General features: G+C 39.4%; 1 protein-coding gene across 1 annotated transcript; it reads left to right on the top strand.

Moving 5' to 3' along the window:
• The first annotated feature begins 380 nt into the window (after nucleotides 1-380).
• Nucleotides 381-8,617, top strand: LOC117915754 (UDP-glycosyltransferase 87A1-like). Its single transcript, XM_034831433.1, has 3 exons — nucleotides 381-914; nucleotides 1,310-2,243; nucleotides 8,545-8,617. Exons 1-2 carry the CDS (start codon nucleotides 422-424, stop codon nucleotides 2,203-2,205), a joined length of 1,389 nt encoding a protein of 462 aa, XP_034687324.1. The 5' UTR covers nucleotides 381-421; the 3' UTR covers nucleotides 2,206-2,243; nucleotides 8,545-8,617.
• Nucleotides 8,618-16,274: the final 7,657 nt, after the last annotated feature.

Genomic DNA, 16,274 nt, shown 5'->3' with positions numbered 1-16,274 from the left:
TCAATATGAGTTTAGAGAAATGTGAATGACTTGACTATCTCATGTTAGAGGTTAGATTTAGATTGATTGGTTTTCATTCGGTTGCCCAATGTCGCAGTAAACCTATAATTTAGGTAACATATTATTATTATAATAATAATAAGATATATAATAATATATAAGGGTAGTAGAAGGGCAAACAGTTAATTTTACCTTTTGTTTTAGTCAAAAGAAAGATTTTCTATATACTCTAATTTTAATTAATGAAAATGAAAGGTTTAACCACTTGACACGTGAGAGTCACAAGGTGAAGGTTGAATTGTGGAACTGGTGGGGCAATTTTTGTGGATTCTCCATTTTATAGCCCTCTTTTGCAAATTGATCAGTACCAAAGAGAGAGTCGCAACCCTATCCTCCCACTCCTTTCCTCTTAGGCGTCGGAATGGATTCCGACAACACTGAACGGTCCAGATCATGCCACGTGGTGGCCGTGCCATTCCCGGGAAGGGGCCACGTCAACCCCATGATGAACTTCTGCGAGCTGCTAGTTTCAAGACGAGACGACGTACTTATCACCTTCGTCGTCACAGAGGAGTGGCTCGGCTTCATCGGCTCCGACAATAACCCACCTCGCATCCGATTCGGCACGATTCCCAACGTGATCCCGTCCGAGCGAGTTCGCGCCGACGACATACCCGGGTTCATCGAAGCAGTGTTGACGAAGATGGAAGGTCCGTTTGAGCGGCTCCTCGATGGGTTTGAGCTACCGGTAACCACCATAGTAGCTGACACCTTTTTGTTCTGGCCGGTTCGCATTGGGAATCGCAGGAACATTCCGGTGGTTTCGTTCTGGACGATGGCGGCGTCCGTGTTTTCCATGTTCCACCATTTCGATCTCCTTTTGCAGAACGGGCATCATCCCATCGATATATCAGGTGCGTAACTATTTAGTAATAAATAATAATCTAGGTGTATTTTTTTTTTATGAAAAGATAATATGCCTTTCTAGCTGTACCACTAGTGAGTTGAAGCGCATTCATTTGTGTCTTTCTTCGTCCTTTTGCTCCGTCTTTGAAAGTAGATGTCATGAATCTGATCATTTTAAAGTAAGAAATCGTAAGCCATTCTTTCAGTCAAAGTTGAAAATTCTGGAGATAAAGAAGACAAGAATACAAAAGAATCACGACTCTTATGGCTGATACATATATATATTTTCGATTCTTTCAGTCAAAGTTGAAAATTCTGTAAATAACGAAGACAAGAATACAAAAGAATCACGGCTCTTATGGCTGATACACATATATATTTTTCTGTTGTGGCATTATGATAGAAAGGGGAGATGAACGTGTGGACTATATCCCTGGACTTTCTCCAACGCGCATAGCAGATTTTCCGGCATTACTCCACCATAAAAACCCAATCTTGCCTCGAACAAGAGAAGTACTTTCATGGGTGCCCAAAGCTCAGTATCTTGTGCTGGCTTCCGTCTATGAACTGGAAGCTCAAGTCATCGACACTCTAAAATCAATATTCTCGTTCCCCATCTATCCCATCGGTCCTTTAATACCTTATTTCAAACTCGGAGACAGGTCCTCCGTAGCTACTGCTGCGGATGACCTCCACTACTTCCGGTGGTTGGACTCCCAACCTTGTTGCTCCGTCTTGTACATCTCCTTTGGAAGTGTTGCTTCAGTCTCGAGTGCCCAGATGGATGAAATTGCAGCTGGGTTGCGCGACAGCTGTGTTCGGTTCTTCTGGGTGGCACGTGGGGCAACTTCACGGCTGAGAGAGGTGTGTGGGGAGACGGGATTGGTGGTGCCTTGGTGTAATCAATTGGAGGTGCTCTCACATTCTTCTATAGGGGGATTCTGGACCCATTGTGGATGGAACTCCACCGTCGAAGGCCTTTTTTCTGGGCTTCATTTCCTCACTTTTCCCGTAGGACTTGATCAAGTTTCAAACAGTAAGGCAATTGTGGAGGATTGGAAGACTGGGTGGAGGGTGAAGAGAAATCAGCCGGCCGGAGCTGAAACTTTGGTGACGAGAGAAGAAACTGTCGGGATTGTGAAAAGGTTTATGGACTCGGAAAGGATTGAGGTGAAGGAAATGAAGAGAAGAGCAAGAAAACTTCAGGAGATTTGTCGACAAGCAACTGGGAGAGGTGAATCCTCCGAATCCAACATCAATGCTTTTATTAGCGAAATTACGCAACTCCCCAGCCATTAAGCAGATTTCAGAGTGATAATAATTTCAAAATCAATGAAATGATGTAACGACGTTAGCATTTTTAGTTTTAAAAGTCTTATTTTGTGTGATGGTTGAAAAGTCAAAAAAGAAAAGTGTTTGGAGAACACGTGTCAATTTCGGATTAGTGAATTTCGTTTTATTGTGTCGGTCAGTTATTTTATGTCATGTCAGTCTTAGGGTAGAAAATTTCTTAGGATTTTAGAAATTGAAAATTTTCGGAAAATTTAAAAAAATAATAATTAGAATTAATTAAGAAAAATTAAATTAAATTGATGAATAATAAAATTGAGAAAAATTAGTTTTAGATTGGTGTTAATAAATAAATTGTGTGTTAAAAAAATGAAAAAAAAAATGAATTGGAAATCAAATAAAACAATTAGAATAAAAAAAGAAAATAAAATAAAAGAAATAAAATAAAAATATTCATTGGGCTTTGAATATTGGCCGTTTAAGGTAATTGGTTGTAAAAGAAAACAAAAATAATAATAATGGAGTTGGGCTTTTGGTTTTGGGCTTAAGTGGGTGATGTCTTAAAAAAATATATATATATATATATATATGAAATGGATTGGGCTTAGATATGGGCTGGTGGTAGGAAGCCTTTGTTGTTAAAAAAAAAAAAAAAGGAAAATGGGAAGAATTGGAAAACTGGCAGCACGCGGGGAGAGAGAGAGAGGGGCTACTGCAGAAAATTTGGGTCGTGACAGCGTGGTATCAGAGCCAAGGTTGCGACAATAACTTGGGGTCAATGTTTGTGAGTGTTTGTGTGTATTGTAATGTTATGATTTTTGTATGTGTTAATTGGCGAGTTGATGATTAATTAAATTACGTATTGTGATTATATGAAAGTGAAAGTTTTGATAATTGTTGAAGTTGCTAAGTGGGTACATGTGAAATTTGTTTTTGCTCACCTTGGTAATGTGGTTGAATTAGGGTTTGTTAAATTTGAAATGGCGGGAAGGACTAGAGGAGGAAGATCAGAGAGGAATGAGGAGTTGGAGACGATAAGAGAAGAACTCCGAGAAGTAAGAAGAGAGTTGAGAGAAACTGTTGAATTGATGAGAGGCCAGGGTTCCAGAAGATTAGGAGGTAACTAGGGCCATGAGGATTCAGGCCACTCACATAGGAAGAGCCGCACTGAAAGGCCAACAATGAGCCAAATGGAAGCAATGAAGAGGTTCATGGTGATGCAGCCTCCATCTTTTAATGGAGAGCCCAGTGTTGAAGCAGCTGAGCATTGGTTGAGGAGGATGAGAAGAATTCTAGTGGGACTGGACATACCTGAGGAAAGAAGGGTAGGTCTGGCAGCATATATGCTTGTTGATAAAGCTGATTTCTGGTGGGAATCAATGAAAAGGGTGTATGACACTGAGGTTATGACCTGGGAGGAATTTGAGAGAATCTTCCTAGGCAAGTATTTTGGGGAAGTGGCTAAGCATGCCAAGAGGATGGAGTTTGAGCACCTCATCCAAGGAACCATGTCGGTGTTGGAGTATGAGTCACGTTTCTCAGAGTTGTCTCGTTTTGCTTTGGGGATGATCAGTGAGGAAGGAGAAAAGGCTAAGAGGTTCCAGTAGGGGTTGAGGCCTGCTATTAGGAATAGATTAGTCCCACTAGCAATAAGGGACTATTCTGAGTTGGTTAAGAGGGCCTTGTTGGTGGAGCAGGATATTGAGGAGGCCAACCAAATTCGGGAGCAAAGGGGGGATAGAAAAGGGAAACAAAGAATGGGGGAAAGTTCCCAAGGGAGATCTTAGGGCCCGCAGCAGAGACAGAGGACTCAGCAGTCTGAGAGGCATTCCTCATTCTATGCAGGAGGTGAGCAAAGTGCTTAGAGGGTAGCTGCTAACAGAATATGTTATGGTTGTGGAGCGGGAGACCACTTATGGAGGGCTTGCCCATTGCAAGGTGTACAGCAGGCTCGACCTCAGTCTCAGGGAAGTTCTCAGCAGCAACCAATATTGTCTTTCCAGCCCCTTCAGTTTCAGTTGCCTTACTACCAGATGCCACAATTACTCCCAGCAGCGCAGGGAACCAGGACAACTACTATGAGTGGTCAGACCCGTTCTTCTCAAGGGTCGAATACTAGAGGTAGAGGAAAACAGACAACAGGAAGAGTTTTTGCCTTGACCCCAACAGAGTCAGAGGAGGACGTTCTCTTGGTGGAAGGTATGATTTTGGTATATAGTACTTGGGTGCGTGTTTTGTTTGATACTGGTGCAACTCATTCTTTCATTTCTGCATCTTGTGCTAATGCATTGGGGTTGAAATCGGAAAAGGTAGAGAATTTGTTACTTATTGAGTCCCCTAAGGGTACGAATTCTAGAGTTGATAGAATATGCAAGGGGTGTGTTATTACCTTGGCAGATAGAACACTAAATGTGGATTTGAGGATTTTGGATATGACTGGGTATGATGTTATCTTGGGAATAGATTGGTTGACAGTGTATAGAGCGATTATTGATTGTCATCGCCGTAGGATAATATTTTGTCTACCAGAGGGATTTGAGGTTTGCTTTGTTGGAGGAAAGTGTGTTAATTTGCCTTTTTCGCAGTCCGATCCGTGTTATCAGTATGTGTTGAGGAAGGGATCAATAAATTTCCTAACTTGCCTTCGTGGTAAGGAGAAAGCCCAGAAGGACATTACAGAAATTCTAGTAGTGAGGAAGTTTCAGGATGTATTCCCAGATGAGTTACCAGGTTTACCACCGCATAGAGAGTTTGATTTCTCTATTGAAGTATACCCAGGAACTGATCCTATTTCAATATCCCCTTGTAGGATGGCCCCTCTTGAGTTGAAGGAATTGAAAACTCAGTTGGATGAATTGTTGGGTAAATGTTTTATTCATTCGAGTACGTCGCCATGGGGAGCCCCAGTGTTGTTTGTGAAGAAGAATGATGGCACACTAAGGTTATGTATTGACTATAGGAAGTTGAATAGAGTTACTGTGAAGAACAAGTATCCTCTTCCAAGGATAGATGACTTGTTTGATCAGTTGAAGGGTGCAAAGTATTTTAGTAAGATTGACTTGAGAACTGGGTATCATCAATTGAGGGTTAAGGAAGAAGATGTTCCTAAAACCACTTTTAGAACGAGATTTGGGCATTATGAGTTCTTAATCATGCCTTTTGGGTTAACTAATGTCCCCGCTGCTTTCATGGATTTAATGAACAGAGTATTTCGTGCTTACTTGGATCAGTTTGTGATTGTGTTTGTGGATGACATCTTGATCTACTCCAGGAGTTTGGAGGAGCATAAGCAGCATTTGGTGACCACCCTTAAAACTTTGAGAAGGCATCAGTTGTATGGGAAGTTGGACAAAAGTGAGTTTTGGCTTACTGAAGTGAATTTCTTAGGCCATGTGGTTTATGAGGCAGGAATAGCAGTAGACCATTCCAAGGTGGAAGCTGTACAGGAGTGGCAAAGGCCTACTAATGTATTTGAGGTTAGAAGTTTCTTGGGGTTGGCTGGATATTATAAGAGGTTTGTGGAAGACTTCTCCAAAATTGCAGCACCAATGACTCGGTTGACTAGAAAAGGGGTGAAGTTTGATTGAAATGAGGAGTGTGAGAATGCTTTCTAGGAGTTGAAACAGAAATTGACCACTGCTCCAATGTTAACTGCCCCTATTAGTGGAGAGTTGTTTATAATTTATTGTGATGCTTCCACAGTGGGGCTAGGGTGTGTGCTAATGCAGCAAGGCAAGGTGGTAGCTTATGCCTCAAGACAATTAAAGCAGCATGAGCGGAATTATCCAACACATGATTTGGAGCTTGCAGCAGTGGTGTTTGCCCTTAAGACTTGGAGACACTATTTGTATGGAGAGAAGTTTGAGGTATACTCTGATCACAAGAGTTTGAAATACATTTTCACTCAAAAGGATCTGAACTCTAGGCAAAGGAGATGGATGGAGACATTGGAAGATTACGATTTTGCTCTTCATTATCATCCAGGAAAGGCGAATGTTGTAGTAGATGCCTTGAGTAGGAAGAGTTTTGGCCAATTGTCTAGCTTGGAGTTGAGAGAGTTTGAGATGCATGCAGTTATTGAGGACTTTGAGCTATGTCTTAGTCAAGAAGGGCATGGTCCATGCTTGTACAGTATATCAGCTAGACCAATGGTTATCCAGAGAATAGTGGAGGCCTAAGTTCATGATAAGTTTTTAGAAAAGGTTAAAGCCCAGTTGGTAGCAAGTGAAATAGATGAAAATTGGTTTATATATGAAGATGGGAGTGTGAGGTTCAAAGGGAGATTGTGTGTGCCAAAAGATGTGGAGTTGAGAAATGAACTTCTAGCAGATGCTCATAGGGTGAAGTATACCATCCACCCAGGGAATACCAAGATGTATCAAGACTTAAAGAGACAGTTTTGGTGGAGTGGGATGAAGAGAGATATTGCTCAGTTTGTAGCTAATTGTCAGATATGTCAGCAAGTGAAGGCTGAACACCAGAGGCCTGCAGGGTTGTTGCAACCTTTACCTATACCTGAGTGGAAGTGGGATAATATCACTATGGACTTTGTGATAGGGTTGCCAAGAACTAGAAGCAAGAAAAATGGAGTTTGGGTGATTGTGGATCGTCTTACTAAGTCAGCTCATTTTCTAGCCATGAAAACTACTGATTCCATGAACTCTTTAGCTAAGTTGTATATACAGGAGATTGTGAGATTGCATGGGATACCTGTATCTATAGTGTCTGACAGGGACCCTAAGTTTACTTCTCAATTTTGGCAGAGTTTACAAAGGGCTTTGGGCACCCAACTGAATTGTAGCACCGCTTTTCACCCTCAGACAGATGGTCAATCAGAGAGAGTGATCCAGATCTTAGAAGACATGTTAAGGGCTTGTGTTTTGGATTTTGGTGGAAATTGGGCAGATTACTTACCTTTGGCAGAGTTTGCTTATAACAATAATTACCAATCTAGTATTGGCATGACACCTTATGAAGCACTCTATGGGAGACCTTGTAGATCGCCCTTGTATTGGATAGAGATGGGTGAGAGTCGTTTGTTGGGACCTGAGATTGTCCAAGAGACTATAGAGAAGATACAACTCATCAAGGAAAAACTTAAGACTGCCCAAGATAGATAGAAAGTTATGCAGACAAAAGGAGAAGGCCCTTGGAGTTTGAGGAAGGGGATTGGGTGTTTGTAAAAGTGTCCCATCGAGGAGGTACATTTCAATTTGGGAAGAAAGGGAAGTTAGCCCCTAGGTTTGTGGGACCATTTCAGATTGATAAGAGAGTTGGCCCAGTGGCATACAAGTTAATTTTGCCTCAACAGTTGTCCCTTGTGCATGATGTTTTCCATGTGTCGATGCTAAGGAAGTGTACTCCAGATCCAACTTGGGTAGTGGACTTGCAAGATGTTCAGATTAGTGAAGATACTTCTTATATGGAGGAACCTTTATGAATTCTAGAAGTTGGAGAGCATAGGTTCAGGAACAAGGTGATTCCTGCAGTCAAAGTGTGGTGGCAACACCATGGGATAGAAGAAGCTACTTGGGAACCTGAGGAAGAAATAAGACGACACTATCCGCAACTCTTCTACGAATTTTAAGGTAAGCTAGTTTAAATTTCGGGACGAAATTTCCTTTAGGGGGGGGAGGGGGGGTAGGATGTAATGACCGGGTATTTTATATCACGTTAGCATTTTTAGTTTGAAAAGTCTTATTTTGTGTGATGGTTGAAAAGTCAAAAAAGAAAAGTGTTTGGAGAACACGTGTCAATTTCGGATTGGTGAATTTCGTTTTATTGTGTCGGTCAATTAAACGAGTTGAAATTTTATGCCATGTCAGCCTTAGGGTAGAAAATTTCTTAGGATTTTAGAAATTGAAATTTTTCGAATTTTTTTTTTTAAAAAATAATTAGAATTAATTAAGAAAAATTAAATTAAATTAATGAATAATAAAATTGAGAAAAATTAGTTTTAGATTGGTGTTAATAAATAAATTGTGTGTTAAAAAAATGAAAAAAATAATGAATTGGAAATCAAATAAAACAATTAGAATAAAGAAAATAAAAGAAATAAAATAAAAATATTCATTGGGCTTTGAATATTGGCCGTTTAAGGTAATGAGTTGTAAAAGAAAAAAAAAAAAAAAATAATGGAGTTGGGTTTTTGGTTTTGGGCTTAAGTGGGTGATGTCTTAAAAAAAAAAAAAAAAGATATGAAATGGATTGGGCTTAGATATGGGCTGGTGGTAGGAAGCCTTTGTTGTTAAAAAAAAAAAAAGGAAAAGGGGGAGAATTGGAAAACTGGCAGCACGCCGGGAGAGAGAGAGAGAGAGGGGCTACTGCAGAAAATTTGGGTCGTGACAAATGATGTCAGAGCTCTACAGCTTCATTGTTACTAAATGATTTGAATATATGTTCTCAATATGCTTTTAAGTTATTGAATAAAAGAACATAAATGGCATCCCAGCTTGAATGAAGTGAGAGTCTGTTTTCTCAAATTATTTGCCTTCTTTCGCTTCTTATTAAATCTAGCTTATAAATGCAAATATCTTACAAGCGTTACGCCCTGCTCTCATCACTTCGTTCATTTCTGGAGTTACAAATGGTTAATTAAGACTATTATTATCATTAAATCTCCCAATGCAAATATATTAAAAGCATTGGCTCTTATTAAATCTGCGAGTCTTCCCTCACATACGCACTTTTAAGCAAATTGATCATCCTACTCTACCACTTCCATTTTTGGCATTAGCTTCAGGAATCAACGTCAGTTACCAGAAAACATGGATTCCGAAAATGCTGGACTCACCAGATCATGCCACGTGGTGGTCGTGTCGTCCCTCGGGATAGGCCACGTCAACCCTATGAGGAACTTCTCCAAGTTGCCAGCTTCAAGAAGAAATTGATAAACCTTTATTTTGATCTCCATTATCAACCAAAACACAAAAATAGGATATATTTATATACCAAGCATTCTTATTATGCCTTCCTCTTCTGTCAGAGAACATACCTGAGTCCATTATTTTCTGGTGATGAATACAGTATGGATCTTCTAAGGCTGAGGAGGGGAACCACCGTCACTAGATTCTCTCTGGCAATGGGAGCCGAAGAGAAACAAGTCTGTTCTAATTCCAAAACTGATGTGATTGTTGCCAAAATGAACAGACCCTTGACCTTTTATACCCTCCTGCCTTAGGGACCATACCCATTGGGCTATTGGGCCTCACGAGTCTTAGGCCCATCATATAAGGCCCGTGATGGCGTTGGGCTCTACACATAGGTGGCCCATACTCTTGAACGAACATAAAACAAATACTGTAAGAGGTGAATAGCTTAGTCATGAACTATTGTTAGATATGTGAGTCCATATCTTAACAATCTCCCACTTGGACCACATATATTACAAAACAATGTTCATGATAGTACTTTATTGAGCTCATCTTGCTATTCTATCTTAATATCCTTAAACAATCCGGTCTACTAATTATGTTAACATAGGATTAAAGCGGCCTTCGTTAATCATAATTATAACTAGACCCATCAATAATCACAACATTAACAAAATTAGCAACATGGATCAAGTATGGATGTGTAGCATGGAAATTACATAGAATGTGATGTTTAATATGTCTATTTCCAATTGGTCCCACTTTATGACTAAAATTAGTCAAATTCCACTTTCAACACTTGATGTTAAACTGCTTCTGAAAGTCATCAATTCAATTCAGAGTATTCAACACAATAGTCTTTTAAAAACAAGGTTTGTATAGATAACATAACATGATATCACATCAAGAAAACAAACACAAAATCTAAATACCAACTCCCACTATCCTGGCACATCATCAATGTGTACAACACCCATATGTGTGACATGTTCATGATATACTTTGGGTGGCAAACCCTTGGTGAGCGAATCCGCAATCATGGAGTTTATGCTTATGTGTTCAATTGATACTTGAAGACTCTGAACTCTTTCTTTCACAACCAAGAACTTGATGTCAATGTGTTTGGACTTTGATGAACTTCAATTGTTCTTAGAATACAATTCTGCGGCTTTATTATCACAATTGATTCTTAATGGTTTCTCAATCCTATCAATAATTCGCAATTGAGTGATAAAATTCCGCAGTCATATCCCATGGTTTGATGCCTCGTAGCAAGCTATGAATTCTGCCTCCATGGTGGAAGAAGCAATAAGTGTTTGTTTAACACTTTTCCATGAAACTGCTCCTCCAGCCAACATGAAGATGTAGCCTGAAGTGGATCTCCTACTGTCAAGACATCCCGCGAAATCGGAGTCCGAATATCCCACGATCTCTAAATGACTGGATCTACGGTATGTGAGCATATAGTCTTTAGTTCTTTGTAAATATCGCATAACCCATTTTGCCTTTTTCCAGTGATCTATACCTGGGTTACTCAAATATCTGCCTAACATTCCAACAATGTACGCAATATCCGGACACATACAAACTTGTGCATACATGAGACTTCCTATGGCCGAGGCATAGGGAAACCTCTCCATATCCTTCTTCTCAAGTTCATTTTTCGGACATTGGTGCAAACTAAATTTATCGCCTTTTGCTACAGGCGTGTCTCCTGGTGCACAATTGCTCATGCCAAATCTACTCAACACTTTATCAATGTAGGCCTTTTGTGATAACCCAAGTATACCTCTTGAACGATCCCTATAGATCTGTATACCCAGCACAAAAAATGCATCACCAAGATCTTTCATATCAAATTTACTAGATAGAAATCGCTTGGTTTCATGCAAAAGTCCCACATCACTACTTGCAAGTAGAATATCATCAACATATAGCACCAAGATAATGAATTTGCTCCCACTGAACTTAAGGTATATGCATTGATCAACGATGTTCTCCTTAAAATCAAATGAAGTAATCACCTGATCAAACTTTCGATACCATTGTCGGGATGCTTGCTTTAAACCATATATGGACATTTTTAATCTGCATACAAGTTGCTTTGAATCATTAGACTCAAAGTTCTCCGGTTGCACCATGTATATTGTTTCATCAATGTTACCATTAAGAAACGCAGTTTTAATGTCCATTTGATGTAGCTCTAAATCATAATGAGCTACAAGTGCCATGTTGATTCTAAAGGAGTTCTTTGATGAAATCAGTGAAAAGGTCTCCTTATAATCAATGCCTTCCTTTTGAGTGAAACCTTTTGCGACTAAGCGTGCCTTATACCTAGCAGTGTTGCCTTTTGAATCTCGCTTGGTCTTAAAAATCCATTTACAACCAATCGGTTTTACACCTTCAGGCAACTCTACTAGGTCCCAAACACCATTGTCTTTCATTGATTTCATCTCATCCTTCATGGCTTCTATCCACTTTTCAAAGTCAGAACTTTGTTTGACTTAACTAACTGAAATTGGATCGTCTTCCAAACCCATGTCAAACTCATGTTCTTGGAGATATACAACATAATCATCTGAAATTGTACTTCTCCTTTCTCTAGTGGATCTCCTCAGTGGCACTTGTACTTGAGGTTCTTGAAGTTGTTGAGTTACCTCTTCATGAACTTGAATCGGTTCCATAACTTGAGCAGGAGGAATTTTAGGTGTGTCTTGAATTTCTGTTATCGACTGTACATTCTGAATAGTGTCATCAAACATAATATGACCATGTCCGGTCGTAGGAATACTAACAGATTCCTCTTCAAAGACCACCTTTCTTAATGGTTCTCTCCCACTTAACTCAACATCCTCAATGAACTTAGCATTACCCGTTTCAAAGAAGGATCTAGATGAGGGGTCATAAAATTTGAAACCTCTCAACCTTTCAGAATACCCTACAAAGTAGCAGCTCACTGTTCTGGAGTCCAATTTCTTTTCATTTGGCTTGTAAGGCCTAGTTTCAGCTGGACAACCCCAAACATGCAAGTGCCTAATACTAGGTTTCTTGCTAGTCCATAACTCATATGGGGTTTTGGCTACTGCTTTGCTTGGTACTTTATTCAAAATGTAAACTGCAGTTTTGACAGCTTCGCCCCAAAGTGATTCTGGTAAGGTGGAATGACTGATCATACTTCTTACCATATCCTTAAGAGTACGGTTTCACCTCTCTGCAACACCATTTTGGCTCGGAGTCCTTGACATGGTGTATTGAGGAACGATACCACACTCTATCAAATATTTGGCGAATGGCCCTAGACGTTGTTCACCTGATCCGTCATATCTACCATAGTATTCACCTCCACGGTCAGATCTGACGGCCTTTATTTTCTTGCTTAGTTGGTTCTCAACTTCAGCTTTGAAATTCTTGAACACATCCAATGACTGAGATTTCTCATGAATCAAATAAAGATAGCCATAGTGCGAGTAATCGTCAATGAAAATGCTAAAATATTGTTTTCCATTCCAAGAAGCTATAGGGAATGGACCACAAATGTCTGTATGTATCAATTCCAAGACGTCACTGCACCTATTGGCATCATTTTTCATCATATTTGTTTGTTTACCTTTAATGCACTCTATACAGACTTGAAAGTCTGAGAAATCAAGTGGATTAAGAATTCCTTCTGACACAAGCCTTTGAATCCGTTGATTTGAAATGTGACCCAAATGCTTGTGCCATAACATTGATGAATTCTCATTTATTAATTTTCGCTTAATGCCACAATTACTTGAATGCAAGGTTTCATTTCCATTAGTGGCCTTTATGTTCAATTTGTATAATTTGTTTGTTAGACTACCTGTACCAATAACCTTTGAATTTAGATAAAGACTAACCATTCCATTTCCAAATGAACAACAATATCCAAATTTGTCCAAACATGAAATAGAAATTAAATTCCGTCTAAACGACGGTACTACAAAAGTCTCTTCCAAATCCAAAGTACATCCAGAGTCTAACTGTAGTCTAAAAAGACCGATAGCCTTGACTGTAGCCTTGTTGCCATTTCCCACATAGATGTATCTCTCACCATCAGTTGGCATTCGGCTCCTTAGGCAACCCTGCATAGTGACACTTTTGTGAGTAGTTGCACCCGTATCTATCTACCAAGTGTCAGTAGGCACTACAGCTAAACTAATTTCTGAAAAAACAAAGTTGAGAAGTGTACCTTTCTTTTCACGCCAATCAGCGTATTTGGTACATGTCTTCTTCATATGACCAGCCTTTTTGCAAAAGAAACAAGTGATCTCCTTATATTGTTTCTTCTGCACCTTCTGCTTTGATGTCTCAGAAACTGCAATTTGTTTTCCTTTATTGTCCTTCTTTCTTTTCTTGTTGGCACCAAATCCTTGAGATGTGGAAGCCAAGTGAGCACTTTCTTTCTTCTCTTGTTTCAATCTCTCTTCCTCTTGTACACACTGAGCAATAAGCTCATTCAAAGTCCATTTCTCCTTTTGAAACTAATTTTGAATGGACTGAATTGTGTAGGCAAAGAGATCAAGACCAAGTGCACGAGTATGTCTTCCGACAACTCTAACTTTAGTGCCTTAAGTCTAGTCACAAGATTAGACATTTCCATAATGTATTCCCTTATATTCTCTTTCCTTTTATACCACATAGAGACAAGCTTACTAAGAATAGTGCTTGTCTCAACCTTTTCGTTTGCAGCGAATCGGTTTACTATCTGGTCCAAGAATGCCTTGGCTTGGGTTTCCTCAGGTATTGCACCCCTTATAGCTTGTGGAATTGAGTGCTTCATAATTATTAGACTCATGCGATTGGATCGCTCCCATTTTTCCATAGCAGACCTTTGCTCAGCAGTGCTAGTACTAGTAAGATCTGAAGGGCGATCCACTTTTAATGCATAGTCTAAATCCATGCACCCGAGCACAATTATAACGTGCTCCTTCCATTACTTGAAGTTTGTGCCATTAAGCACAGGAATGTTATTGACATTTGCAGATATAGAAAATGCTGAAATAATAATGAAGCTTACAATCAGTCATATAATAATCACACATACATGAATAAATAAAAATTTAACATATATATGAATGTGGACAAATAACAAGATACCTAGCACAAACATCAATATTCAGTCTTTGGATAGAAATATCAACTTGTAAATGACATCATTTTACAAATTAATTCATAAATATTAACAATAAAAACCCGAAAACAATATGTTTGTCTTTGGACTAACATATCGAATGCAAGATAAACCTTATATGTCACATATTCATGATTACTTTATTTATTATTATATAAAAAATAATCCTCCTTTGGGTTGATTATTTATACAATAATAACATGATTACACATTTCAAAATAAATAAAATTATGTAATACAAGTTACTTTGGCAACAAATATACATAATTCATTTATTTTAAAATATTAAACATAAATACAGCAAGCAATAATTCAAAAAAAAAATTATGCACAAACCCATGCATGATTCATAAGACATTAAATGATACCTAATTACTTCACATGCAACACATACACATAAATTTCCCACAGCATAAAAGGAATATAGACTCTCTCAGATTATTTCATCTTCATTATGGCATAATTTCAAAAGCACATACAGATAAATTTCCCACAGCACAAAAAAAGGAATATAGACTCTCTTAGATTATTCCATCTTCATTATGGCATAATTTTAAAAGCACATACATATAAATTTCCTACAGCACAAAAAAAGGAATATAGACTCTCTCAGATTATTCGATCTTCATTATGGCATAATTTTAAAAAGTTGGAATTTCAGACGCTGTAAAAGGGATCCTTCTTGCATCCAACCGACAACAGTGTCAATAGCGGCGCTGGAGCCATCTTCGAACGATGCCGGCGGTGAAACGCCATCAGACTACGCCTGGACGGCGTCTGAATGTCGCGTGGGACTACACCTGGGATAGCGCCTGAATGGCGCCTGTAACGAACACCTGAATGGCGCCTATAACGGACACCTGAATGGCGCCTGTAACGAACGCCTGAATGGCGCCTGTAATGGATGCCAACAGCCCCTCCAATTGCGCCTGAAAATGGTGCTTCAGCGCCACCAAAATAGCGCACCAATAAGAGGCATTTTACTATGGGATGCCGACAGCGGCGTCATCAGTGGTGCCATCACCAGACAAAAAAAAGAAAAAAAAGAAAAAAAAAGTCGTAACAACGTTGCTGAGTAGCCTGAAACAGCACCCAAATTTTGGCGCTTCTCATCGGCGCTGGACGGCGTCTAGAACGCCAAAAAATGACGCCTAAATCACGAGCAGTCGACTGAGGAACGATGTAGCAATCATTTTCCATCGTTTGAACGACGTTCTTGATTAGAGAATGACGCTAAACCGGTGTCTCAATCCTCCTCTAGGCGGCGTCGTGGCGACGTTGGGCTAACGACGCTTGCAGCGACATCTCAACGACGTCAAAATGGCGCCAAGGACACCGGAAAAACGAACAGCGCTGGAATGACGCTATTCTGATTCCCAATGACGCGTTGCAACGCTACTCTCACCGCCTGAAACAACGACTGTAATGGCGTCTAGAACGACGCCCGAGCGACATCGGTGGAACGCCTGAAAACAACGTCTCTTGCTTTGGGTCTTATGTTTGTGTTTTAAAGAGTGTTTTGGTGAAAATGGAAGGCTATTGATAAACCTTTATTTTGATATCCATTATCACCCAAAACACAAAACAGGATATATATATATATATATATATATATATATATATATATAATATATATATATATATATATATACCAAGCATTCTTATTATGCCTTCCTCTATTGTTAGAGAACATACCTGAGTCCATTATTTTCCGGTGATGAATACAATATGGATCTTCTAAGGCCAAGGAGGGGAACCACCGTCACTGGATTCTCTCTGACAATGGGAGCCGAAGAGAAACATGTATGTTCTAATTCTAAAACTGATATGATTGTTGCCAAAATGAACAAACCCTTGACCTTTTATACCCTCCTACCTTAGGGACCATACCGATTGGGCTATTGGGCCTCACGAGTCTTAGGCCCATCATTTAAGGCTCGTGATGGCGTTGAGCTCTACACATAGGTGACCCATACTCTTGAACGAACAGAAAACAAATACTGTAAGAGGTGAATAGCTTAGTCATGAACTATTGTTAGATATGTGAGTCTATA

Source organism: Vitis riparia, chromosome 6, assembly GCF_004353265.1.
Source record: "Vitis riparia cultivar Riparia Gloire de Montpellier isolate 1030 chromosome 6, EGFV_Vit.rip_1.0, whole genome shotgun sequence".
Lineage (NCBI taxonomy): Eukaryota > Viridiplantae > Streptophyta > Magnoliopsida > Vitales > Vitaceae > Vitis > Vitis riparia.
This window is presented reverse-complemented; position numbering and strand designations above follow the sequence as displayed.

Excerpts from the sequence above, each read along its gene's own strand:
- LOC117915754 (XM_034831433.1), top strand. The coding sequence starts at position 422 with ATGGATTCCGACAACACTGAACGGTCCAGATCATGCCACGTGGTGGCC. Across the intron at positions 915-1,309 it reads TCATCCCATCGATATATCAG|AAAGGGGAGATGAACGTGTG; the intron begins GTGCGTAACTAT and ends GCATTATGATAG.